Consider the following 27,314-nt stretch of genomic DNA (forward strand, 5'->3'; position numbering starts at 1 on the left):
GGCTTCCCCTGCCAGTTCTGAATATGTGTGAGAGTCGCTGTCACATCAATCAATCAGATGGCAGAATCAGGGATTACAATGAAGCTCCATGTGAATCATTTGCATGCAGACTTTTTAGTATAGGAATAGCTCTTTTTGAATCTGCCAAAAATTGGATCGGAGCAGAACCACATGGTCTTACCGATTCCCTATAGTGCATCTAGGCCAGGGATCTCAAAGTCCTTCCTTGAGGGCCGCAATCCAGTAGGGTTTTCAGGATTTCCCCAATGAATATGCATTGAAAGCAGTTCATGCACATAGATCTCATGCATATTCATTGGGGAAATCCTGAAAACCCGACTGGATTTCGGCCCTCAAGGAGGGACTTTGAGACCCCTGATTTAGGCCATAGTGTCTGAGGATCTGAAGATGACAAAAGTGTGATAAGACAGTGGCTGTAATCAGAAGGATTACATTACATTACATTAGTGACTTCTATTCCACCTGTACCTTGCAGTTCTAAGCGAATTACATTAGAAGATAGTTGGACATTTCCAGGAAGTTACAATTTAGGAGTTGGATACATAGTAGAGGCTTTGAGAAGAAGTTGAAGGAAGGGTGGAGATTTGAGGATTACATGTAGGGAAGTAGCAGTTAGTGGCTGGTTACATGATAGAGTCATTGAGGGAAAATTAGAAGAGGGGAAGGAGGTCAGCTGGAAATTTGCATGGAGGGGGTAGGAAGCGGTGGAGGGGGGGATAGGAAGGCTGGAAAGATTTTTTGAATAGCAGTTTTGATTTCTTTTTGAAATGATTTAAAGTCACTTGTAGTTGTCAACAGGTTGGAGATGAAGGAGTCTAGCTTTGCTGCCTGCGTCACTAGGAGGCCGTCGTACATCTTCTTGCGCTGAGTTCCCTTGAGTGGTGGGTAGGTAAATTGGGTCTGGGTTCTTCTTAGTCTGGATGTGCAGTTTCGATTTAAGAGCGGTTGTTTAGGTAAGTGGATGCAGTTCCGTTTAATGCTTTGAATAATAGACAGTAAATTTGAATTGAATTCGAGCTCTTATCGATAGCCAGTGTGAATCTATGTATGCATCAGTGATATGCTCAAATTTTCCAAGTGAATAGATCAGTCCGAGGGCTGTATTTTGAATGGTCTGTAGTTGATTTATCAAGATTGTGGGGCATGGTAGGTAGAGGATATTACAGTAGTCCACTAGTCCTAGGACAAGGGATTGGACTATGATCCTATAATATGTATACCCTAGAGGAAAGGAGAGACAGGGGAGATATGATTCAGACGTTCAAATACTTGAAGGGTATTAACGTAGAACAAAATCTTTTCCAGAGAAAGGAAAATGGTAAAACCAGAGGACATAATTTGAGGTTGAGGGGTGATAGATTCAGGGGCAATGTTAGGAAATTCTACTTTACGGAGAGGGTAGTGGATGCCTGGAATGCGCTCCCGAGAGAGGTGGTGGAGAGTAAAACTGTGACTGAGTTCAAAGAAGCGTGGGATGAACACAGAAGATTTAGAATCAGAAAATAATATTAAATATTGAACTAGGCCAGTTACTGGGCAGACTTGCACGGTCTGTGTCTGTGTATGGCCGTTTGGTGGAGGATGGGGTAGAGGGGAGGGCTTCAATGGCTGGGAGGGTGTAGATGGGCTGGAGTAAGTCTTAACAGAGATGTTGGCAGTTGGAACCCAAGCACAGTACCGGTAAAGCTTTGGATTCTTGCCCAGAAATAGCTAAGAAGAAAAATTAAAAAAAAAATTTAAATTGAATTCAGGTTGGGTAGACTGGATGGACCATTCGGGTCTTTATCTGCCGTCATCTACTATGTTACTATGTAATGATCTTTGTCGAAGAATTTTCTTATTTTTCGTAGGTTGCGCACGGTGAAAAATGCTTTTTGAGTAGTTTTGTTGATTTGGACCTGCATTGTGCAGCATCTATCTATCGACACTCCAAGGATTTTGAGAGAGGGCTGTATGGGGTATTTGGTGACGTTTATTTCTAATTCTGTTATTGATGGGGTTTTGTCCTTTTCAAGTAGTAGAAATTTTGTTTTGTCCGATTTCAGCTTCAGTTTGTGGTCTACCATCCATTCTTCCACTGTTTCCAGTGTTGTTTTTAGGTTGCCTAATGAGGTGGGGTCTTGGGTGTTGAAGGGGAGGAGTATGGTTATATCATCCGCGTAGCTGAAATATGTTACGTTTAGGGTATCTAGAGTGGTACCAAGGGAGGATATGAAGAGGTTGAAGAGCATGGGCGACAGCGGTGACCCTTGTGGAACTCCATAGGGGTTAGACCAGGGGTCTGATTTATGATCGTTTGATTTAACTCTGTACGTTCTTGTTTTTAGGAATCCTTGGAACCATTGTATACCCCTCCTGAGATCCCTATGGAATCTAGTATCTGAGTAGTATGGTGTGGTCTAATGCAGCAGAGAGATCGAGTTGAATTAGCAACATCCTTCTTCCTTTACTGAAGTGCTGTCGGGCTGTGTCTAGTAGTGTTGCTAATAATATACCAACTATAGTTGGTTCTGAATCCTGATTGAGAGGGGTGAAGTAGGTTATGGGCTTCTAGGTAGTTGGTGAAGTATTGTGCTACTAGACCTTCTATTAGTTTAACATATAGTGGGATTGAGGCGATGGGTCTATAGTTGGAAGGGGTGTCTATTGGGCCTTTGAGATCTTTCAATAGTGGTGTGATTATAATCTCACCTAGTTCAAGTGGGAATTGACCTTTCGTGAGTGTGGTTTGAATCCATTGCATGAGGTTGGCTCTAAATTTAGGGGTGGCGGTTGTTAGGAGATATGAGGGACAGTTATCAGGTTGCATGATGCTTGCTGTATTTTTTGTAGAGACGGTTCCATGTCAGACCATTGAACTAGTGGGAAGCTGGTCCAGGTCCTGTCAGCTTGCTGTGGCTTCTCTATTGTAGGTTTAATTATTATCTCGTCAAGGAGGGTTGTTGAGTTATTGAAGGTGGATCTGATTGTGGTGGATCTTGGTGTCACGGGAGGTTCTTTACTAGTTTGAAAGAGCATTTATTGTGTCTGGGGCTTCGGTGCCAACTAGTTTGGAGTAGTAGGCTTTCCGTTTTCCTTAAGTTTAGCTTGTATTGTTTGATTAGGCTTCTCCATGCTACTTTGGTTTGTTCTTGGTTCTGTTTTTTCCAGGCTCTTTCAAGATGTCCTGCAGGTGCCTTTTAGTTGGAGAAGTTCGGTGTCGAACCATTTGTCGGATGGCCTACAGATTCTGTTTTTTGGTTTTAATGGAGCTAGCTCATTCAGTGTTGTTTCGCTTAAGCTACGCCAATGGCATATGAATTCTTTAGGATCTGTAGAGCCTATTGCGGGGTCTATTTTGTCCCAGAATGTGGAGGGTTCGATTTTTTGGTGAGTTTTTAAGGAGGTTTTGTGGGGTTCGGGTTTGTTGTTGTTTTGTGCCCAGGTCTGACCAGAGAGAAGGGTGCCAGGTACTGTTAGAGATATTGGCATCTGGTGTGAGGGAGTTTTGGGTTGTGAATGCTGCAATATCAAGTTGGTGGCCTTTTTCGTGCGTGGGTTGGGGGTTAAGAATTTGGTAGGATAGTGCAATTGAGGTAATGAGATTAAACCTTCGACTTGTTTAGAGGTGTGATATTCTAGGTGTAGATTAATGGTCTCCGAGGAGCAAGTTATGTGTTGAATTTAGAAAGTTCTGGAAGATGAGTCTTCGAGTTAGTGTTTGGAGGCGTTCCATTTTCCTGGTGTAATGTAGCAAAGAAGGCATGTCAGGGTACCTGTGAGTGTGTGATTGGAAATTTGGCAGGCTAGAAGGTCCAGGTGGGGGGAGGATCGTTTATCTAGGACTTTTAGGTTGTATAGGCTGTATAGAGAGAGGCATAATCAGAAGAAGAAAGGAGAGGTTGATGCCTCTGAACAAGTCATTGGTGAAGGCCACTTGAAGTATTGAAGTTCAGTTTTTGAGGCCATATTTGGCTAAGGAAATAAAAACACTTGAAGCAGTCCAAAGCTTGAAGCACTTGAAGCTTTCACCAAAAGACTTATGAGAAGAGATTGGAAGACCTGAATATGTTTAGAGAGGATAGAGAGGAGGGACAAGGGAGACATTTAAATACTTGAAAGGTATTAATATAGAGACAAACCTTTTCCAGAGAAAGGAAAATGGTAAAACTAGAGGACACGAATTGAGGTTGTGAGGTGGTAGACTTAGGACAGACTTATGAGTGTCATGAGCATTGGGAATTTATGAAGCCAAGCCAGCACTGAAGTCCAGTTGAGATAACACAGATGTGTTGCCATTTTTTGAGTGATTTATTGGAAACAATAGACCTATGAATTGCACATCGCAGACTTTAGTATGAATAAGGGTGCTTTGGTTAAATTAGTTCAAGTGCTTGGAGGTGTTGGATATATGATGGGGATCTGGAATAACAGTGGGTTATAAGAGATCCTATGATCTGATCCATTACTTTCTTTGATGTTCTCTCCTCCTTAGTTTTCAGTTTTGACTTGATTTATGAAAGCTTTTTTAGAAATGCATTGCATTTGATTTGTAATGTTACCCCTTTTTTTATTTAGTATTTTAGCACAGTGTAGGTCAGGGGTGCCCACACTTTGTTGGCTTGCAAGCTACTTTTAAAATGACCAAGTCAAAATGATCTACCAACAATCAAATTTTAAAAAAACACAAAGCACACTGTACACAGAGAAAATGTTAATTATTTGTATTTTGGGGTTTTATAAGAGGTCAAGGCTGATGACTTTAAAATATGCAATGTCATCTCAGTAACTAACTATACAAAAATAGACAAATAGACCCCCTCCCCTTTACTAAAATGTGGATAGTGGTTTTTAACGCAGGGAGCTGCGCTATATGCCCCTCGCAGCTACCCGACGCTAATAACCACTATTGCAGTGAAAGGGGGCCATAGTGCAAAATATAGACAGCAGATATAAATTCCCAAAACGGACACATTTTGATCACTAAATTGAAAATCAAATCATATTTCCTACCTTTTGTCTGGTGATTTTCATGAGTTCTCCGGTTGCACTTCCTTCTTTGACTGTAAAATCCATAATTTCTTTCTTTCTACCCCCCTTTTCTTTCCGTCTCTCTCCCCCTCTTTATTCTGTCTTTCTCCCCTGCCCCTCTTTATTTTGTCTTTCTCTCTCCCTCTGCCTGCCCGTCTTTCTTTCTCCCCCTGCCTGCCTTTCTTTCTTCTCTCTCTCCTCCCCCTGTCCCCCCAAGCCACCATGCCGATTTCTCCCTGCTTCCATTGAGCGAGGCCTGGCGCATACAAGCACCAGGCCCATAAGCATTCCACCCACCGACGTCAATTCTGACATCGGAGAGGAAGTTCCAGGCCAGCCAGGCAGCGATTGGCTGGCCCAGAACTTCCTCTCCGATGGCCTGGCCTGGCTCGGTGAGGCAGGGAAGAACAAGATCGCAAAGGCAACGCGATCGACTGACGTTGTCTTTGCGATCTACTAGTCGATCACGTTCAACCATTGGGCACCCCTGGTGTAGGTAATAGATGTGTTATGACTTTCTTCTTTGTTCAGACTTAGGAGTAATGCCAGAAAAATTCATTTCATGGAAAATGTCCTACTGAGGGAAGATGGCAGTGTACGGATTATCCCTGCTTTAACTTTTTTTAAGGGTTGGGGGGGGGGCGCTAGAGGGCGCAGTGAGTAATGTAATAAGAGAGAGTTTGATCACTGAGTTTCTGGCAAATCATCGTCAAAAATCGATAATTTCTTAGTGATTAAACTTATAATTAACGTCTCAACTACAATCGAACAGAATCTTATTATGTCTACCACCAAGATAAATAAACGGCACAAGCCAGAACCATCCTCACAGAATAAAAAATTGGAAGATAAAGATGAGGCTGATACCATCCATTTTTTGGAGCCTTCAGGTTTAAAATTAAGGTCAAGAACCATCTTTTTCTCTCCTGGAGCATTATGGACTTGTTTACAAGATCTGTGTGTGCACTACCAAGGTCATTTACCAGCCCTGGGCCTCTTTTACTGTGGGAAGATGTGGAGGAGAGCATACTTTGCAGACATTGCCATGAACTGTGTCTTGTTCTCGTGCTCATCTTGCAAAAACAAGTCTATTCATTATTTTTCTGTGACCAAAAATCCCCTGCTGACCAGGTCCTGATTGGCCCCTGCATGTCATCTGTTCACAATGAGAGACAGAGAGCCCGTGCAAGAGTCAGACAAGTTTGTATTTGGAGAAGTTTGGATCTGAGATTGTGGAGTTCTCTTGTGCATTACAAGAAAACATTACTAACAAGAAAAGAAACATCTGGGTGTCATACCTAGCCTCGAATGAGGGGCAGAGACTGTTGGAGTTTGGACACTAATGAACTTTATTTCTGAATTACGACCTGTACCCCGAAGGATCTGCAGCTGAGTGCCGTGACTTTGTCTGGCCGAGAGACCTTGTACAGTGGCTAAGCTGTGATTTTACATCTATCTGTCTGAACGTCAGAGCTCACTGATAAAGCTTGTAGCTCTAAGTAGAAATTCTTCCCACCGTCCATTGCTGATAAGAAGCTGATCTGGATATTTTCTCTGTTTGCCGTGTTAGATAAGAGATCTTTGCTTGCTAAGGAGAGGTTCTTTTGGGATCCTTGGCAATTAGCCAAGCTATATATATATATCTTTTCTGCTACTTATATTTTCTTATAAGGAACCATAGTTTGTAAGAATACATGTATTGTGTGATATAAGTGATATTTGCTGATCACTTAGTGAATTTATAGATTTACTGTTTGTGTGCTGGTATATTTATAGAAATATTTATGCATAACCATTAGTTTAATTCTATATAGTTTGGTCTATATTTTTCTATGACTTGTATTTATTTTCATAATGAATACGTTTCAAACATTCTCTGGCCTCATACTTCCAATTATATTGCATTAGGAAGAACCATCACTGTGTTTTGTAGTGTTTCCCTCTAGACATGAGTGCAATAAATGTTTATCTGTAATTACCTGCCAGATTTATTACACCTAAACATTTCTACAGTAAAGATGAAATGGTGATGGAATTTTTAAAAATGTGTGAACACAGAGGATCTCTAGTTAGAAAATGAATGATATCACAAAATAAAACAAAACTTAAATGGTTGCATGTATGGTCAATGTGTTGAATGGAGCTTAGATTGGCGACTCTGGCTGTAAAGAACTAAAGCTGGGTGCTGGGCAGACTTGCATGGTCCGTGTCCCATATATGCAATTTGGTTTAACATGGGCTAGGAAAGGCTTCAGAGTGAGCAGAGCAGAAAAAAGAAGACCCAATATTCCACAGGAAATGGAGCAGTCCAAACACAAACAAACTGTGGAAACTAGTGCTGCCCGATTTATGATTCGAATCGATTCACCGATTCGAATCAGGTTAATCGATTCGAATCGATTCAATTTTAAAAAATCGGCCGTCCCTATTCAATGGCTGACCCTTCCCCATGCCTTCCTAAAAGCAGGAGCTGCAGCGCTGCCTCTTGCTGGGCCATCCACTGCTGCTCCTGCTTGAGGGGGAAGGGTCGGTCAGAAAGGCCTCCCCCAGCATTGCCCGCTCTTACCTCCTTAATACTAATAGGGCAGGAGGCGGTGCAGGAGGAGTTCCTGGTGCGCGAGAATAGCAAGTACTACCTGGACTTGAAGGAGAACCTGTGAGGCCGCTTCCTGCACATCCGCGTGCCGGGACAGGGGCCAGACCATCACGCTGCCCACGCAGGGCCTCATCAAGTTCCACAACGCGCTGGCCAAGGCTCATCGACGACTACGGCGTGAAAGGAGGAGCTGGGCCGAGCTGCCCGAGGACACCTTGCTCACGGTAGGACAACAAGCGCTTCTTCTTATGACGCGGGCACCAACACAGTATGGGCATGTTTCTGCTTCGTGAGAGCGAGGTGAAACCCACCTACCGCAACTCCAATCACGGTGCCGCACAAAATCTGGGCCAAGTTCGGCCACACATTCTTAAGAATGCCAAGGACATGTGCAAGATCCAGGGACAAGCAGCGCGAGAAGCGGCAGGCCGAGCAGCACGCGCCCCCGGGCCCGCCTGCCTGCGGCGACCGAGCTACTGTCGGCACCGGGGCCAAAGCGACGACGACGAGGATTGAGAAGGGAGCCAGCGCCCGCTTCGCACAGTAAGCAGCTGCTAAACCAAGTACTCATTTCAACAACTGAGTGGTTCTTGCCCCAAGTAACCAAGAACTTTCTACATGTTTAAGCTATTCTTCTTCTTCCAAGTGTTTGCAAGGGGGCAGATTATTGCTGAATTCTATCTATATAGATATAGATATATAGATAGATAGAAAAAGATAAGTCCTTTTCGTGTGAGCTAACATTGACTTTAGCACAAAAAAGATATTTTAGAACACGTCAACAAGATTTTTAGTTTTTCTTCTCATTTGTCACCAAATTTCACCAATACACGGAGGTTACTCTACTATATTTTACACCCTATACTTGTGATTAGAGATGTGTGCATATATGTGTGTGTGTGCATGGTAATGCTGCCCGATTCAAGATTCGAATCGATTCACCAAGTTGAATCAGGTGAATCGATTCGAATCGATTCAATTTTTAAAAAAAAATCGGCCATCCCGATTCAATGGCCGACCCTTCCCCCATGCCTTCCTAAAGGCAGGAGCTGCAGCACTGCCTCTTGCTGGCCGTCCACTGCTGCTCCTGCTTGAGGGGGAAGCTTGCCGCTCTTGCCTCCCCCAGCTTCCCCGCTCTTACTTTCTTAACGCTAATAGGGCAGCTTGCAGGCTCACTGGTGTTATAGCGATCCCTGCAGCTGCCTGTGGTCCTCAGCGGCACGTTCTTTCTGCTATGTCCTGCCCCTGCTCTGACGTTAGGGGCAGGATCGCGGCAGAGAGAACGTGTTGTTGAGGACCAGACGGGGCAGCTGCAGGGATCGCTATTACACCAGCGAGCCTGTAAGCTGCCCTAATTAGCATTAAGAAGGTAAGAGCGGGGGAAGGTGCAGGCTTGCGGTGGGAGCAGGTGTTCGTTCGCGGCGGGGGAGAAGCAGGCCTTCAGGGCAGGGAGGCAGGCCTGTGAAGAGGGGGGAGGAGGAAGAAGAGATCCTTTGGGCGTTGGGGAGGCAGGCCTGTGCAAAGGGAGGAGGAGGAGGAAGGATTAAGAGAGGGGAGGGGATATGCCAGACCTGGGGTGAAGTGAAGGGAAGAGAGAGACCAAACCAAAAAGAGGGGGAGGAAAGCAGAGGAGAGGTGCTGGATTAAGAGGGAGAGGGAGAGAGAAATGAAAGACCACAAGGGGAAGGGTAACAAGAGGGACAGATACTGCTCCCACAGTAGGTGAGCAGGGTGCAGGATGGCAGGAGAGATAGATAGGAGAAAGCCTATACCTGGGAAGGGGATACAGGAGGTAAGGAAGAGAGAAAGGAAGGAAGCTGGAAAGGAGAATAGGGACACAGAAGAGAGATGTTTGATGAAAGGGTAGATGAGAAAAGGATCTGTGGATGGGTGGGGGTCCATCGCTGCAGCTGCGGGGGGGATGGAAATGTAAAAAAGGAAAGATGCCAGACCTCCGGAGAAGAAAGGGAAACAGAAGGGGAGGACAGAGATGTAAGATGGATGGTTAGCACGAAGAAAGAAGGAGAGCTTGACCGACATGGGGACCAACCAGACCGACATGGGAAAAAAACACCCAATTGGGCAGGAAAATTGAATCGAAAAATTGATTCAATAGGCTGAATCGAATCGAATCAATTTTTTTTCCTGAATCGGGCAGCACTAGTGGAAACTACAATATTCTTGACTTTCCTTTTATTTCTTGCAAAAATCTTTAAACAATGTTAAAAACTGATCCACATTGATTACATTGGCATTCAACGGACCCGACACGGGCCATGTTTTGGAAAACAAGCCTTCCTCAAGGGTCCTAAGAGACAATATAATGTAAATGTAAAATAAATCTTTTGCGTGGATGTTGACCAGTGGAACCAGTGCACAGTGTTTTCAAAAAGAATGTGATGTTGATTATGATAGTGAAGCAAACAATCCCATATAATGTAATGATTCAAAATGTGAGAAAAAAATTATAAATTACTAGCTGAAGCCCCGGCGTTGCACGGGTATTTAATTATAGCAATAACACAGTAAATGGATTCAAAAAAAGATACTTATAGTGGTGAATGAAATTATTTTTTTACAGCTTATAAAAAGTACAATATTCAAATTATAAAGTGAAATATTTGTGCTTTTTACATTTGTACCATTGACATGAATGGGTGAAATTTGATTTTATGTTTGTAGCTCCGCCCATGTGTGCAGGTGGGCCGCGAGACCCCCAGAACATATCACCCCAGGTAGTTGGAATTACTGTGAGAATGGCAGCTTTTTACATTTTTTCCGTAGACATGAATGGGTGAAAATCTGATTTAATGTTTGTAGCATCCGCCCCGTGTGCAGGTGGGCCGCGAGAACCCCCAGAACATATCACCCCAGGTAGTGAGGGGATCTGCATACCAAGTTTCGTTCAAATCGGTCAATGCCGTTTTTGCGTGATCGGGCGGCACATACACACACACACACATACATACATACACACATACATACCTCCGATTTTATATATATAGATTCTTAAAAAATAATAATAATTTAAAAAAAAAATTTGTGTGCTTGGATCTGTGTATCACCGTGTCCATGTATAGCTAATCACAAGTATGGGGCAATAATAAGGGGTGAAGCAAAACATACAAGACGAAGGGAGTAATTTGAAACAGATAAATCATTTGATAATTACTTTATTGGAGGAGTATATATAAAAGACCGTGGGTGTTGTGGTGTCCATACCAACCATACGTGGGGAGACGTGAATACAGTTAGAAAAGATAAAATATGCAGGAGAAAAAGAAGCTAAAAGGAAATACATTACCATTACAGAATCACTAACTTATCCAATAATTATTTTGGGAGAATATGGTCTTAAATCTTCAATAAATACAAATAAAAAAACAGTTACTTAAGAATTTAATAGTGATTGCAGTAAAAACAATTTTATCTAATTGGAAAGACTTCTTTTAAATTGGAATACAATATATGGTAGAACATGGTTTGTTTGTAAACCAAATATGAGAAAATTTATGCAATTTACCCCCTCGTTTACCAAGGTGCGCTAACATACTAGCACCCGCTAAACGCTAACATGTCCATAGACTAACATGCATGCGTTAGTGTTTAGCGTGTGCTAAATCGATTAACATGCGCTAATCGGTTAGCCCACCTTAATAAAAGAGGGCCTAAGTCTGGAAATATGAAAAAAAATTTTAAAGATTTGGAATTGCTTATTGAATATGAAGGAGTAAAGGTTTATATAAAATAATTTTATTTATTTTTTGGCAACCCTGACATTTAGATTATTTTATAATTTTAATTACTTTATATTTTATAGTTACTAAATTGTATTAGGTTGTTATTTATGATTAAATTGTAATGATTTCATTAAAATTTCCAATAAAACATGTTGAAAGGAAGTATTGATTGAATATGCAAATGTGGAACTAATAATCTCATCTCAAGAGACTAATCAGAAAAAAGTGAAAGCATCAAAATGAATCGTTACATAAAAATTGTGGGCCTGTTTTACAAAGCCACACTAGTGGCTGCCGCGCGGCAACAGCCCCGAAGCCCTTTAAATTTCTATGGGCTTCGGGGCCATTACCATGCTGCAGCTGCTAGCGCAGTTTTGTAAAACAGGCCCTGTGTGCTATCTGAATGATGAACAAATCAAAATCTATGAAGTGTCAATGAAACTTAAATTTAAAAGAAACATCACACAGGTTATAGTCAGTGGAACACTTTTGTTAAGGGGGGGGATCGCAAGCTCCGCCCCAGGGCCCCGCCCCCATAAGAGAATGTGGCTTAGTGGTTAAAGCTACAGCCTCAGCACCCTGAGGTTGTGAGTTCAAACCCCCGCTGCTCCTTGTGATCCTAGGCAAGTCACTTAATCCCCCCATTGCCCCAGGTACGTTAGATAGATTGTGAGCCCGCCAGGACAGAGAAGTAAAACTGCTTGAGTACCTGAAATAAATGCATGTAAACCGTTCTGAGCTTCCCTGGGAGAACGGTATAAAAAAATTGAATAAAAAAAAAAAAATATATATATATATATATATATACACAGTATAATCTTATTAACAACTAGTGTTTAAGCCCGTTAGATTAACGGGTGTGCTAGATGTCTCCTGCTTTTGAACTTGGGCAGGGGCAGAGGCAGAGCTGGGGCGGGAGGGAGTGACGGTGGAGAGCAAATTTCAAAGCCTCAGCAGCGGCGGCTCCTTGACCAATCCTCGCTTACAAACGTACCCCACACTTGCGGTCTGGCTGGCTTCCCCCACCAAAAGCCCTATCGCAGTGGCAAGCCCCTCCCACATCCGTCCCCCGCGTCCCAAGCCTTCTCCGAAGGGCCGGCTCCCACGAAAATGGTACCCCTCTGTCCAAAGCCGTGGCGGCAGCCTCCCTCAAGACACATTCAAATCTGACATATTAGTAATCACAAAACAGAAAATAAAATTATTTTTCTTACCTTTTGTTGTCTGGTCATTATTCATATCATGTAGGGGTCCCAGGCTATGGCTGGCTTTTGATAACTCGCTTGCCAGAGCCCCTTCTTTCTTCTTCCCTCCCTCCATCCCGGCAGCTGAAGACAGGCACCTCCCCCCAGTGGTCTGAGACAGGAGGGAGCAGTTAGGAGAGGGTCTGAGGGCAAAGAGGGGCTCAACAGCGCACAACCACCTTTCCTTCCCTCCCTCCATCAGGTGCAGTGCAGCTCCACCAATGTTAAAAGGAGCCGCGTCGAAATCGAGGCCTGCCACTGCTGTAGCACGTTCCCCTCTGCCTTGGTCCCGCCCCTTCTCATGACATATGGGACCCGCGGCAGAGGGAACGTGTTACGGTGGCGGCAGGGCTCCAATTTCAAAGCAGCTCCTTTTAGCATAGGCGGAGCTGAACTGAATAGGAAGGAGCGGTGGGGCCGGGTGAGGAAGGCCGCCGCAGCCTCGCGGCTAGGGTAGGGGTGACAACAATGGCGCTTATGCTCAAGCCACCCGCCGCAGCTCCTCTCATCGATCCTGGTGCGGTTCGAGAGAGGAGTCGTGGCGGCGGCTTGAACATAAGCGAGATTGTTGTCCCCCTACCTAGCTGCGAGGCTGCGGCGGGGTTTCCATGGCAACCCAATCGCGGATCTCAGTGTAGGGCCGGGTCTGGTGGCGCTGTGTAGGGTGGAGGCGGGACCTCAACACTGCACCACCGGGCGGCTCGCGCCGCCGGCCCCCAGGAGCTCGAGGCCGGTGTTGTGGACATGCCTGCGTGGCATGGTGCAAGGAGGAACAGTGATCGTTGGCGCAAGGTGGAGAGCAGGTGATGACAGTGATTGATGGCGCGAGGTGGAGAGTAGATGATGACGTAAAACGCGCGCATGCGCACTCGTGTTTTCGCGACGGATCAGGGAACAGGTTTTTTTTAGTGCTCATGCGCGGCCTACCATTTTATTATATTAGATACATAATGGTTAACCACAAAATATAAAACTACGCAAAGCACACTGTATGTTTCTCAACATTCATTCCTGCCAGAACACCTGACCTTGGTCACACATGCAGAACACAGATAACCCCTATGCAAATACAGGGACCACAAACTAAAAGTTACTAGTATATACAAACAAAACCCTAAGATGCAAGACTCTATATGGCAGTACAACCCCCAGAGAAATAGAAATAAAATGCAAAAAAAAAAAAAAAATGCTGATTAACCAACTAGATCTCTCCACAGCCTTTGACCTGGTAGACCATGACATTTTCTACAAATACTAGACTCAATAGGAATCAGTGGTAAGGTACTATCATGGTTTAAAGGATTCCTACAATCCAGAACTTACGGAGTTAAAAACAAACAAAGAAAAATCTGAGCCATGGTCCAACCCCTGCGGATAGCCTCAAGGATCACCTCTTTCGCCCACACTCTTCGAACCTATATATTGCCTCCCTCGGCTCCTACCTAGACAAACAAGGTCTAACCTCCTACAGCTATGCAGACGACATACACCATTCTCCTTCCTTTCGATCGAACCAGCACCCTCCATGGCAGACACAATACAAAGTACACTTGAAACAGTAGCAGCATGAATGAAAGACCACAAATTAAAACTAAAATTAAATCCTGACAAAACAAACTTCATCCTACTCGAAAATAACAAAACCCCAACCGTAACAAACCTAGTCATAAACTCTATAACATACCCCATTCAACCCACTTTACAACTCCATGAGGAGTGCTGATAGACAGAGGCTGTACAATGCAGCCACAAATCAACAAAACAATAAAAAAAAAATAATTTACAGTCATGAGAAACCTAAGGCAAGTTTGAAAATTCTTCGACAGAAAACAATTCCAACTCGTGGTACAATTCCCTAATCCTAGGTCTAATAGACTACTAGCAACATACTAATAATCTCCCTTGCCTAGCAACCATGATAAAATAACTAAAACAATACAAAACACAGCCCTAAGACTTAGCTACTCTCTGAGGAAATTCAACCATATCACAGAGGCATACCATGACTCACACTGGCTCCCAATACAAGCGAGAGTACTCTTCAAATTCTACTGCCTACTATTTAAAGGCCATAGAATGGAGACAGGCCCAGCCTATTGGAACAATCGACTAATTCAATCCACCTCAAACAGACACAAGAGAACCCACGACACCATTCACCCACCCTCCAACCAAAAACATTAAACGAAAAAAGCTATACGACAACCTCCTAGCCACTTGAACGCAACACTGGACCACCAACTCTACAATCTGTTGACCTTGACCAAAGACACAAAACCTTCAAAAAAGAAATAAAAACCCTTCTATTAAAAAAAACACATAAACTAACACAGTCAGAACTGTCCCAAACATCACCTGCAACACTCAACACTCTCTAATCCTATAGCAACCTTAAAAAATGTACAAACTACGCCTTATGCACTTCTAATGTCCTAAAATTCATATGTAATCTGCCTTGAACCACAAGGTAATGGCGGAATAGAAATCACTAACGTAATGTAATTTCTTCCTGAACAGTGCAAAATATAGACAGCAAGTGTAATTTCTCAAAACTGACACAATTCAATCACTAAACTGAAAATAAAATAATTTCACATACCTTTGTTGCCCGGTGATTTTGGTTTTCAAACCATCTTTCCAAGTCTCTGGCTGCATTTCCTTCTGTCTGTGCTGTTTAACTGTATCAGGGGCCACCTTATCCATTTGCTGTTTTTTCTCTCCTTCGCTTTCTGCCATACATCCATCTTTGTTTCCTTAGAAAAATCAGGAACTATGAATATCAAAAATGGGAAGTCAGAAAGTAGTTTAGAATATACAAAAGACGAACTGACTTCTATGGAGAGTGATCAGTTATGTATATAAAGCGCTCAGAGATATGAAACACCAAAGGGAAGGCTAAAAAGCCACCCTGCAAAAGGAGTTCACCTTCCAGTCCATTGTAACCTCTCTGAGACTAGGTGAAGAGAGGTTTATAATCTTGTAATTCTTTAGTCGTTCCAAAATACTGAGTTCTATCTTCTCTTAATATTTCAAAGCATGATGATCTCCAACCTTCTGATGACCACCCCAGACTATAGGACGTTCAGAAAAGAAATAAAAACCATACTTTTCAAGAAATTCCTGAAGCAGCAATAACATCACGACCTCCTAGTAACTCTAAAACTGACATTAGATCTACCCATTACCGCACTAATAATAACAAAAAGAACCTCCACTGTGACCACCATATTAATTCTTTTACAAACCACCTCACCCACAACAACACGTTAAATGTTTATAAGATCTACAACTTACCTCTCTAGCTAATCATTGTAACTCTACTTTTTTAATTAACCTTTTGTAATCCGCCTTGAACCGCAGAGGTATGGCGGAATAGAAATCCCTAATGTAATGTAATGTAAACTATTCATTTATCTATTTGAATGTGGTTTGAGAGGGTCCCAATGTGCCCCATTTCGAAGTCTGCTTCAGGAGACCCGATGTGGGACTTTCAAGTGCTTAATGCAGTGAATGGTAACAAATCTATTAACTTCGTGATGTGCAGTCACGTCTGTGAACAAAGAATATTTCATTTAAGTGTGGGTAAGAATACATACTACACATTATACATGCAAAATTATAGTTCTCATCAGGCCAACCATGGAAAAAAGAAAACACATAAATAGTAGTACATACCGCTGCTAAATGTCAATTATTAATATTATTATTAGGATTTTATATACCGCCTATCAAGGGTTATCTAAGCGGTTTTTACAAATCAGGTACTCAAGCATTTTTCCCTATCTGTCCCGGTGGGGCTCACAATCTATCTAAGACGTACCTGGGGGGGGCATATGGAGGATTAAGTGACTTGCCCAGGGTCACAAGGAACAGCGCAAGGTTTTGAACCTACAAACCCAGGGTGCTGAGGCTGTAGATCCAACCACAGCACCACACACTCCTCCAATAAGTAGCTCAATAATAATAGTACAATAATAATAATAATAGTCAATAATAAATAATAATAGTCCAATAATAGCTCTGAAGATTCCAACTGACAGGAGGACCCTGTCTGACGGTCCGTTTTCAAACAACTTGGGAGGAGACTCACTGTACACTCATGATGTAGAGTGACGTGTGGACATTGAACGTAGACACTAAAGAACGTATCAAGGCGTGTGGCTGCCAAATCAGAGTCAGGTAAAAAATAGGTGTAGAGGCTAGAAAGATACAGAGTAAATCAAAGATACAAAGTAAATCAAAGGAATGCCCAACCACTCTTTACATTAACTTTTAACATTCCATGCCTTCCTTCCAATCTATCCATGTGTACCATCTCCTCCCTTTTTCTTCTCCTCTCCTCCCATCTATCCATAAGAAGAATTACTTCTTATCTCTTCCCTGCCACAATCCATTGCTGTGCATCCATCTCCTCCCACTCCCATGGTCAGACATCTCTGTCTTCCCATTTCCCCCCTCATATGGTCTGGCATCTTTCTCCTCTCTTTCCCATAGCCTGGAATCTCTCTCCTCTCCCATGGTCTCTCTCCTTCCTGAGGTCTAACATCTCTCTTCTCTCCTTTCTGCAGTCTGGCATCTCTCTCTCCCCTGCTTGCCTCCATTCTGTGGTCTGGCATCTCTCTCTCTCCTTCCCATTCCAGTGGTCTGACATCTTTCCCTCCTAGTTAAACATTTCTCCCTTCCCTTCTCTCTACCACTATCAGTTCAGCAATTCTCCCTCTTTCTTCCTTTCCCCATGATACAGTCATTACTTTCCCTCTCATGCCACACACCAGTGTCCAACAATTCTCCATTCCTTTTCCCTCCCTTCACCGGCAGCATTTCTTCTCTCCCTTCCCACTACCCTACCTGTGCAGCATCTCTCTTTCCTCCTTTCCTACCCCCCCTCCACCCAGCCTGTGCATTTGTCCTTCCCAACCCTCTCTTAATACATGCAGTATCTGTCTTTCCCAATCCCCTTGAGCATCTGTCCTCCCTGCCTTCCTAACTCCATAACCTCAGCCCCAGCCTGTGGTGTGTATAAGGTTATTCCTTCCTTTCCCTCCTAGTGGAACTCTGCCACAGCGACCTCTTTCTTCAGCTTATCAACTCTTGCTCCCAAACTCCTCCCACACACCTACTCTGTCCCTGGTGTTTGTTTTTTTATTTTTATTTTTTTAGGTTCAATAAATTTTATTAGAATTTTCAAATAACAACAAATGATAAACAAAATAGATACAATAGCAATTCTTAAAACAATATCATTTACAATATAAAAAAAAATATGCTTAGTAGTGTTGGCTCTAAAGCCAACCTGTATTAACACAAGAAACTAACTGCATGGATGTACATTACCATTTAGAAAAATAATAATAATATTCATTTTAAATGTGATATGTCGCTATATTTTATGAGAGGATACCAAATTTTTTAAAAAAATATGCAAGCAACCCTTTTTTCCACAAACACTCTTTCATATTTCACAATTAGACTTACTAGGTTCCACCATTCCATGTATTCAATATTTGAAGAGTCCTTCCAGTGAGTGAAAAGTTATTTTAATAGCTAAGGTTATATAGAATTCATAATAATTAGGACTGTTCGTCTGTAATTGACGCTTTGATGGAATGACTATCCTACCATGATGTTATTTATGGTCAATGGCTCATGAATATAAAAGAGCAAATGAAAACCCAAAACTTTTGCCAATATATTTGTTAATAAATCACATTGATAAAATAAGTGAACCAGGGTACTCATCTCCTTATTGCAAGACCAGCATTTATCTGACTCATTAGATCTCATTTTGCTCAGTTTGTAAGGAGTCCATACTACTTTATGTAGAGTGAAATATATAGATTGAATAATGGTGGAAGATTTCAGAGTTTTATGTACAGATAGCCAAACTTGCTCCCATTGTGTATTGGATATTTCCATCTTGAGTTCATAGGTCCACATAGACTCAGTGCCAACAGATCTACCAAATTTGTTGTCACATAACTCTTTGTACCAGGCTGTCGCTCCTTTCATAAAATAGATTTTATTAATGAATCCAATAAGCTTGGTGTTTTACTAGTGAGCTGTGAGGCTTTGACAAAGGACCTTAAACAAAGTTGGAGTTGTATTCGTTTAAAAGAATTGATTGTATGGTACGTGATATTTATCCTGAATTTTGGAAAAAATCATCCATTCATTGTCAGAATTTAATTGTCAGATTTTAATTGCCACAAGTTCCAGCTGATGACTTTATCTTCAGTTTTGAACCTGACATTATTCCAAATAGACATTATGTGGTATTGGACCACACCACAGGAAGTGCGGAACCTATTGCATTTGACTGCAAGAGAGGCACTACAAAGTAATCTATCTTACATCCGGTACTTTGTTGTTGAATAAAAGTAAAAAATTGATATAATTGCTCCAATGTGAACAATAGCTTGGATCCATTTGGGATGATCAGATGGAGAATTAACAATGAGAAAACATCTAGAAACAAGTTTAACAATTAAACGGTATGATATTCCCAAAAACTAGGAAAATTGACTCTTCCAGCCTCTTTCTTAGCTTAAGTTTTTTAAGAGCAATACGTGGAGGCTTATTGTTCCAAAGAAATGTTGCAAGTAAGCTTTCCACCTTCCGATAGAAGTTTGTAATGAAAAATATATCGATAGCATACTTAAGATATACACTTCTCCCTCCGTATTCGCAGTTTCAGCATTCACGGTTTCAATTATTAACGGTTTTTAGCTGGCTGGCTCCTCCCCTCCCAATTACATCAGCTTGCATAGATAAATCGCTGATTCCAAGCATTTACAGAGAAAATCGCCGATTCCCAGCACTTTCTTCACCGTGTTTTGCCTCTCCTTCAGGAACAGAGGCCAGGTCTCCCACCATGTTAATTGGCGGTTTCACCCAAATTCACAATGGTTTTTAATAGAAAACAGCGAATAATATAGGTAAAAGTTATTTGCGGTTTTTTCTGTATTTGTGGTTCTGTTAATCTCCTATCACAGAGAATACGGAGGGAGAAGTGTAGTTTATTTGGGAACAATCATCATTTTTATAGTGTCTAGCCTATCCCAGCATGACAACCTTAGTGGCAACTACTGCTTAGATAAGTCTTTAACTTTTTGAAGCACATATTCTTCATTCATCTGAATTGTTTCATCAACAGTAGGGCAGAAATATACTGCTGCTGAAAGAAGACTTCCGGGGCAGGCCGACGGCAAGACCGCTGATCTCGTCGACGCTGCCTGAAGATTTTAAAATTTCAAACACCGGGAAGGAGGTAGGTGTGTGGGAGAGGTTGGGAGTTGGGAGTCAAGAGATTGAAAGCCAAAGAAAGAGGGTCGTGCAGCAGGGTCCCACTAGGGGGGAAAGAAGGAAATATTGTATATACTCAGAATATAAGTTGATCCAAATATAAGTCGAGACCCCCATTCCCACCCAAAGGAGGGAAAAAAAATGGTTAACTCGAATATAAGTCAGATGGCTTAATATTCAAGTGCCCTGCCCTTCCAGGCTCTGCACCTAGCCCCCCCCCCCCCCAACCCCTCTCCTGTCAGGCACTGAACCCAGCCTCCCTCTCCATCCCTCCCCTGTCAGGCTCTGAACCCAGCCCCCTTCCCTCCCTTCCCCAGGCTCTGCACCCAGCCCCCCTCCTTCCCCTCCTGTCAGACTCTGCACCCTGTCCTTCCTCCCTGGCCTGTCTGTCGTACTTCCTCTGCTTTCTGTGCTTCTGCCCCGCTGCTAACCCAGTCATCGGTGGCTGCCGCGAGTCCTGCTTTCTTCAGCCGCTGAGCGGCACCGAGCAGGAGCGTGCTTCAGCACTGAACAGCTTTCTGATTGACTTCCATGAATTCTCGCAATTTGGGAAAAGTCAGGAGGATGTGTCATCATGGCAGTTTCGGTGTTATTTTTTTTTTTTTAAACAAAGGTACTATGCTACATGCTTTGGCAGATAGCATGAATACAATGGCACTATCTGCTAATGCAGGTAAAAGGTATTGGACTTGATATACTGCTTTTTCTGTGTGGTTACAATCAAAGTGGTTTACATATTTAGACAGGTACTTATTTTGTACCTGGGGTAATGAAGTGTTATTCAGAGCCTGTGTGATAAGTATCTGCTCTGTGTGCAAAATGCAGGGCAGCTTGGCAACTGCGTATACTGTATGGGCTACAAAAACTTTGCATACTTTAGTAAACAGACCCCTCTAGCGTTCTGAGTCAAATGTAATATATTAATTTAATAGACAAACCAAACTAAAAAAAAAAAAAAAGTCTGTTCTGCTGGAATGGCTTACAATAGGTATTATTACTAGGGTTACCAGATGCCCAGGAAAACCCGGACATGGCCTCTTTTTAGAGGACTATTCAGGTGCCTGGATGGACTTTCCAAAAATCGACAGTTTGTCCGGGTTTGGAAAGCCCTGACGAGCTCCGACTTCTGTTCAAGGCCTTGAGCACCACCCCTGCTCACTCTTACCAGATGGGTAGAAAAGGCTAGAGATAAATCCATATTCAAATACCTCAATGATCTTATCACGTCACCCTCAGCCTTTCCCTTCTTTCTATTATAACCCATCAGGCAAAGGCAAGTCTCACTAATGCTTAAACAATCAGCATTAGGATGAAACTTTTCTCTCCCTCCTATAATGTAATTTCTGAAAAAGTTTGTGATCTAAGTTACATCTGATTTTGCATAATCTGTCACAAGGCATCAATGGCATAATTACAAGCTTTAGCAAAAGGTACAGCCATAGGCAGCGGAATGCTTTTTGTTTGGGAGGGCCCAAAAGTTCCACCCTAGACCCTGCCCCAGAATGCCCGAGCTCCACCCCACACCCCGCCCTCATAATAATAGTCCCTAATTGTAAATGCTATTCTTCTATTACATTTTTCATATAGATACAATATAATCTTATTAACAACACATAATGGTAACCACAAAATTAAACTACACAAAGCACACTCTTTTTCCCCTCCCCACCCTTGTACAGCATTTCTTCCTCTCTCCTCTACCCCCATGTGCATTGTCTCCCTCTTTCTCACTGTCCACCATCTCTTTCTCTCATTCCCTCCCTTGCTGCAAAAGGTGTGAAGAAAGAGAGATAGAGGGATCCAAGGTGCATCTCTCCAATTCCTTCTACTGCCACATCCAACATTCTCCATCTCCTATCCCCTGGATTGGGTGCATCTTTTCGCCTCTGCCCGCCAGCTCCCTGCCCAACATTTTTACTTCTATCGCCCCTCTCCAGCACCATGCCACATCTCTTTCTCCATTCCCTCCACCGCCATGTCTAACATTGCATCTTTCAGTCTGTTCCACTGTTCCCTCTCCACAACCACATCCAACATTTCTCCTTCTCATCTCTCTCTACCACTCCCACCACCATGTCCAACAATTTGCTGCCTATGTCCAACAATTCTCCTCTTTCTTCCTTTCCCCATGTGCACTATCTCTTTCCCTCTCACTTATGCCCATTCTCAACAATTCTCCCTTTCTATTCCTTCCCCACCCTCAGCATCTCTTTCTCTCCCTCCTTCCATCCTTCCGTTCTATGTCCCAAGTTCATGCCCCTTCCCTTCTGTGTCCCAATGTGCTTCCTCTCTCCCTTCTGTGTCCCAGGTTCATGCCCCCTCCCTTCCAGCCTTTGTCCCAAGTTTATGCCCCCTCTCTTCCTTCTGTGTCTTAAGTTCGCACCCCCTCCCAAGGGTGTGTACCTGTATTCTGGTGACTCTAAGACATCCAAGTAGGCCTCCTCCTTCTTTCTTTCCAGCTGCACTTCTTTCTTCACAAAGCCACATGCAGCAGCAGCAAACTTTGGCCAGAGGTCCTGGTTGTGCTGGCTGCACGGCCTGCTACCAAAAGGTGCAAGGCCATGCAGCTTAGAGGGAAGATTACTTTATACCTTTTCATTTTTCATCTAATCAATTTTCTATCTCCTTATCTCATCACCTGGCTTTCACATTCTCATCCTCTTATTCCCTTTTATCTGCTTCCCATTACCACATTTCTACCCTCGTAAACTCATTATTCTGCTCACTCATCTCCTTGACAGCTTGCCCACATGGATCCACAATTTTTAGCATCTCCTCTCCTTATGGCTTACTCCACCCTCATTTCTTCCTCTCTTTATTTCTTTCCCTCACACAAGTGCAACATCTCTCCTCCCACTCCCCTTCCACTCCCCCAGTACATATCCCCCTCTGCCTTTCCCTGTCCATCTCTCCTCTCCCTCCTCTACTCTTCCTGAGTGTCCATCTCTCCCTCCCCTCTCTGAAACCCTTCCCTGAATCTTTCCCTTTCCCTATTTTGCTCTCTCCACCAAATCCATCTCCCCATTTTCCCCTCTACCTTCATCTCTCCCTCTCTTCCTTTCACCTCCTACCATCTCTCCTTGACCCCTCAGCCTTCCCCCTATATCCATACTCCTCTCTCTTGCTCCCTCTGTCCTCCTCCAAATCCATCTCTCATAGTCCTCCTTTTACCCCCTCTGCCGTCTCCAAGTCCATCACTCCCTATCCCTCACAAATCTGGCATCTTTCCCTCCCTCCCTCCTTCCTTCCCTCCCTTACCCCATTCTTGAGTCTCATATCTCTCCTTCCTTCCCTCGAGTTTAACAACTCTCCCTTCCCAAAAACCTATATCACTCCCTCTCTAACTTCTACCCCTCCCTGAAATTTCTCAGGAGGGGCCTTATTTCTAGGTAGCACTCCAGTGTAAATGACATCTTGCTTCCAGTCAGCGTACCTTCTAGTCGGCTCTCTCTACTTTCCCCGACATCTAGTTCTCCCCCCCCCCAGTGTGTCTACTCTGAATTTCTCGTAACACTTGCCAGGCGGTGGAACTGATTCACAGCATCACTCTGCTGCCGACTTTTCTCCACTGCGTTCCACCCTTTCTGACCACTTCCTGTTTCCGCTAGGGTGATCCACAGTTGAGAGAAGACGGCAGCAAAACAATGCTGTGAATCTGTTCCACCGCCAGGTAAGTGTTACAAGAAATTCAGGTAGATGCGTGGGGGGGCAGAGTAGATGTCGTGAAAGGGACTTGGCAGAGAGAGCCGACCAGCAGGTATGCTGGCCGTCAACATGATGCCGCTTCCTTGAGAGTGCTGAGACCACTGCCTCAGTGGTTTCTCTGCCCACAGGATCCCTGTCAGCCCTATTACTACCAGCAATTTTGGGGGAGGCCATGGCTCCTGTGGCCTCCCCCGTTTTGATGCCTATGGGCACAGCAACTGTCCTCCATTGCTGTGGCAGGAAAATAGTTTGTTTAATTTTTCACTCTATATCAGTTTAGCATAAGGAACAAGCTATATTGTTATTTCAGAACCACCTGTGCCATAGTATTGAATTGCCACCTCCTATCCGAGGCATGTGACATAATCGCACACTTGTTCACTATGTTAAGTAATGAATGGCAGTCACAGATCACTTTCCTCTGTTCTCCTTTGTCTACGTGTTCCATTATTAAAACATCACAAAGCTGTTGAGGAAGTCTCCTGGCTTTATTTTGCTGATGAAGAAAACTGTCTGCAACCTAGGTGAGGGAGCAGTTTACCAGGGCAGGAAGATGAGGAAGGTAAGGTGGGCTTTTTAGATATTGCTGATGATTACAGGTATAATTAACGTCAATTCATTGCACATCTTGTAGTCTTCCATGCTGAGCAATCCTCCTCTCATCTTTACCATTTCCTACATGCAACCTGTTTTTTTGCTAATCTTGGTGACATTAATGTAAGCATTATCGGGGGACTTAAATGCTGTTATACCCACAAAAATGGTGGATTATTGCCTGTCCTATCCCATGGGGCAGAAAGTATACACATACTTTTATCCATGGAGTATGGGAGACATTCCTGGGTGGGGAAGGGAGGTTCACATATAATATTAAAAATTAAGCACCCAAAACTTTGTGCAGGTACCTTTCTTAAGTTTCAAGTTTAATAAAATTTTGATTTGATCGCAAAATCTTACTTCAATGCAATTTACAAAAACTATTAAAATTGGGATAACAAAATAAGAATAACACATTACTCGGACAATTGATTTTACACAACTATATACCAGCCAAACACAAGGAAAAAATAAAATGGATTAAATACAATTTATAAAGTAAATCAAACAGAGAAGGATATTGAAACAGAAGGATGGGGGTCAAAGTATGTGTATGCATTACCATTCATCATTGTAGTATCCTGCAGTAGAAACCAATAGCAGAGTTTGCTGCACTGTTTCTGCTATTTCTTAATGTTTTACACTAACTGGCAAATTCTATAAATGCAGTACAACACAATTTTTATTTCTATACCACAAATACCTCAAAACAAGTTCAAAGCGGTTAACAAAGACAATAATCAATACTATAAAAACATTTTTTTAAATTACAACTTTTTAAAACAAATTCCTAAAACAAATGAGTTTTCAAAGCCTTTCTAAAGCTCTTATAATCACTCGTTGAACTAATCTGGTCTGACAAAGTTCTCCGAAGTTTGGCAGCTTGATATAGGCTAGAGTGGAAGTGAGCATTTTGCTATATTATTAACCCTCTTACCTCCAGAAATCAGACCATGTAATGTAGTATCTGAATAACACAGCAATGGGGGCATATAAGATGGTACCTCCCCTTGATGTACTTTAAACACCATACAGAAAAACTTGAACTGAATCCTAGCTTCAACAGGGAGCCAGTGCAGTTTTAATATATCTGACACTAATTCCATGTCCAACTTTAGGCATGGAACTACATTCTAACAACTTCAATGCATTGAACCAGGACTGAAACAGCTGACTGACATGGAAATACCCAATTTATAGGACAGCTCCTGTCGTATATCAGCATTCAACCACAAAGGGGGCATATTCCCTTGGGAGGGGCATGACCCTGCTCAGTGGCTGGTGTATAGGTTTATACCTAAACTGCTGACGGGCACTTAACTGATAGTATTCTAAAATGTGCAAACATTAGTGCTTGGCGTGCCCCTGACGTTCCCGTGCCCCTCCCTCTTTCTAATTATGCACTAATGGATATTACATGCTCAGTTTGTAGAATATTGACTAAGGGCAGTTAGGGGTCCCGATTGGCTGGTTAGACAGCGATAGGACACCATTTAAACGAATTTGTCCCTTAGAGTGTGTGATGGTTGTACGGCATCAGAGGAGGCTCCGGTTGGGAGAGGTGTACCTCAGGGATCTGCATTATCAGCATTACTGTTCAATATATGCATGGCGTCGTTAGAAGTGTTTGAACAATTGCAAGTCTCGTATTGCCAATATGCCGACGATGTTTTATTTTTCTTTCCAGTACACAAGCGGGGGGGACAGATCTGCAACACTCTATAAGTGGGTTATATGTCAAAGAAAGAAAAAATGGATGAGTGGTTATGGTCTGTGTTTAAATTTAGGAAAAACAGAGGTGGTGATTGTAGGATGAAGTAGGGAAGAGACGTGGCCGGATTCCTTATGTGTGTTAGGCATGACATTACCTGTTAAAAAGCCCAAGTGTAACCATGAAATTACAAATGGTCAAGACTGTAAAGGCATGTTTTGGTCAACTTCATATGCTTCATCACCTTAAGTTATTGATCTTGACCTATGATTTTAGAATTGTTGTATAAAGGATGATTTTGTCAAGGTTGGACTATCAAAATGCCCTCTACCTTGGAATTTCCAAGACGAGAGGAAGATCATTACAATTGATACAAAAGGTAGAGGACAGTCTCATTTTGAGTGTCGATGGGATGACACACAATAATTTTGAAGAAATTACACTGGTTACCAGTTCTATTTTGAGTACAACACAAGGTTATTTCTGTAATCCATCAAACTGTTTATCATCAAACACATTTTTAACAACTCATTGCGAACCATAAATCAAGCAAATCTTTACGATCTGAAAATAAAAACCTATTAACCTCAAGGAAGCAAGGATATTATGCAGATACCAGAACAATGACATTCTGCATAGCTGGTGTCAAGATGTGGAAATTCTTTGGTGGGTCAGTTGTGACAATGTATCGATCGGTTTCAATTCAAGAAAAACCCAATTGTTTGGCACCGCATTCTTATGACTTAGCAGTTCTTTTGGAATAGAAGAGATAGTTCTCCTTGTTGATTTTAAGATTTTGATTTGTCCTAATTATTATGTTTGTTTAAAATGATGTGAACCGTTTAGTTTTTAAGCGGTATATAAAAATTTTAAATAAATTAATAAATATTGTGTCCTGGGCTCCTAAATATAAGCGCCCAGTTATAGATTTGCCCCCTGAGTCTTATGTATAGCAATGCCACACTATACATTTGTAGTAATAGCATACCATTTAATGCACTGAGCAAACGGTTCCTTTCATTGTACCTTCAGAAGCAAATTATTTTAAAAAAATGTGATCAGAAGGAATAGGAAATGTATGCATATACCAGTCAAAAAAGTTGACCCGGATTCCTCCACAAAAGAAAACCAACCAAAGCAAATGACTTGCGCTGAGTTTGATGTCCAAGATGAAGGCTTTATTAAAACAAGTAAATAATTCACATAAAAATGTCTAGGGCCGGAGCCACTGGAAACATATGCACCCAACACGGTCCATGTTTCGACACTGTTGTCTTCAGGGGTCCTTGTAGGTCCTAAAAGCAGGCTTGTGGATTAATTATAAAAACAAACTCGAAAAAAATCTCTGATGAGATAAACTTGGAAGCAGGATAAATGTGGAGGAATCT

General features: G+C 42.6%; 1 protein-coding gene across 11 annotated transcripts in view; it reads left to right on the top strand.

The window, feature by feature from the left end:
• Window positions 1-27,314, top strand: part of CACNB2 (calcium voltage-gated channel auxiliary subunit beta 2) — a 508,378-nt gene that overhangs the window by 352,376 nt on the left and 128,688 nt on the right. Inside the window, exon 1 of one of the 11 annotated variants that reach the window (XM_033931301.1) lies at window positions 19,823-19,878. The exons of 9 other annotated variants lie outside the window; for them this stretch is intronic. Coding sequence is in view for 1 of the 2 variants with exons in the window: in XM_033931298.1 (XP_033787189.1) it covers window positions 24,118-24,180 (63 nt within the window). In the remaining variant the exon portion in view is untranslated. Of the gene's footprint in view, window positions 1-19,822; window positions 19,879-24,088; window positions 24,181-27,314 lie in introns of those variants that run through there. One more of the 11 variants, XM_033931298.1, reaches the window with a different exon arrangement.

Source organism: Geotrypetes seraphini, chromosome 2 (assembly GCF_902459505.1).
Source record: "Geotrypetes seraphini chromosome 2, aGeoSer1.1, whole genome shotgun sequence".
NCBI classification, from domain to species: Eukaryota; Metazoa; Chordata; class Amphibia; order Gymnophiona; family Dermophiidae; genus Geotrypetes; species Geotrypetes seraphini.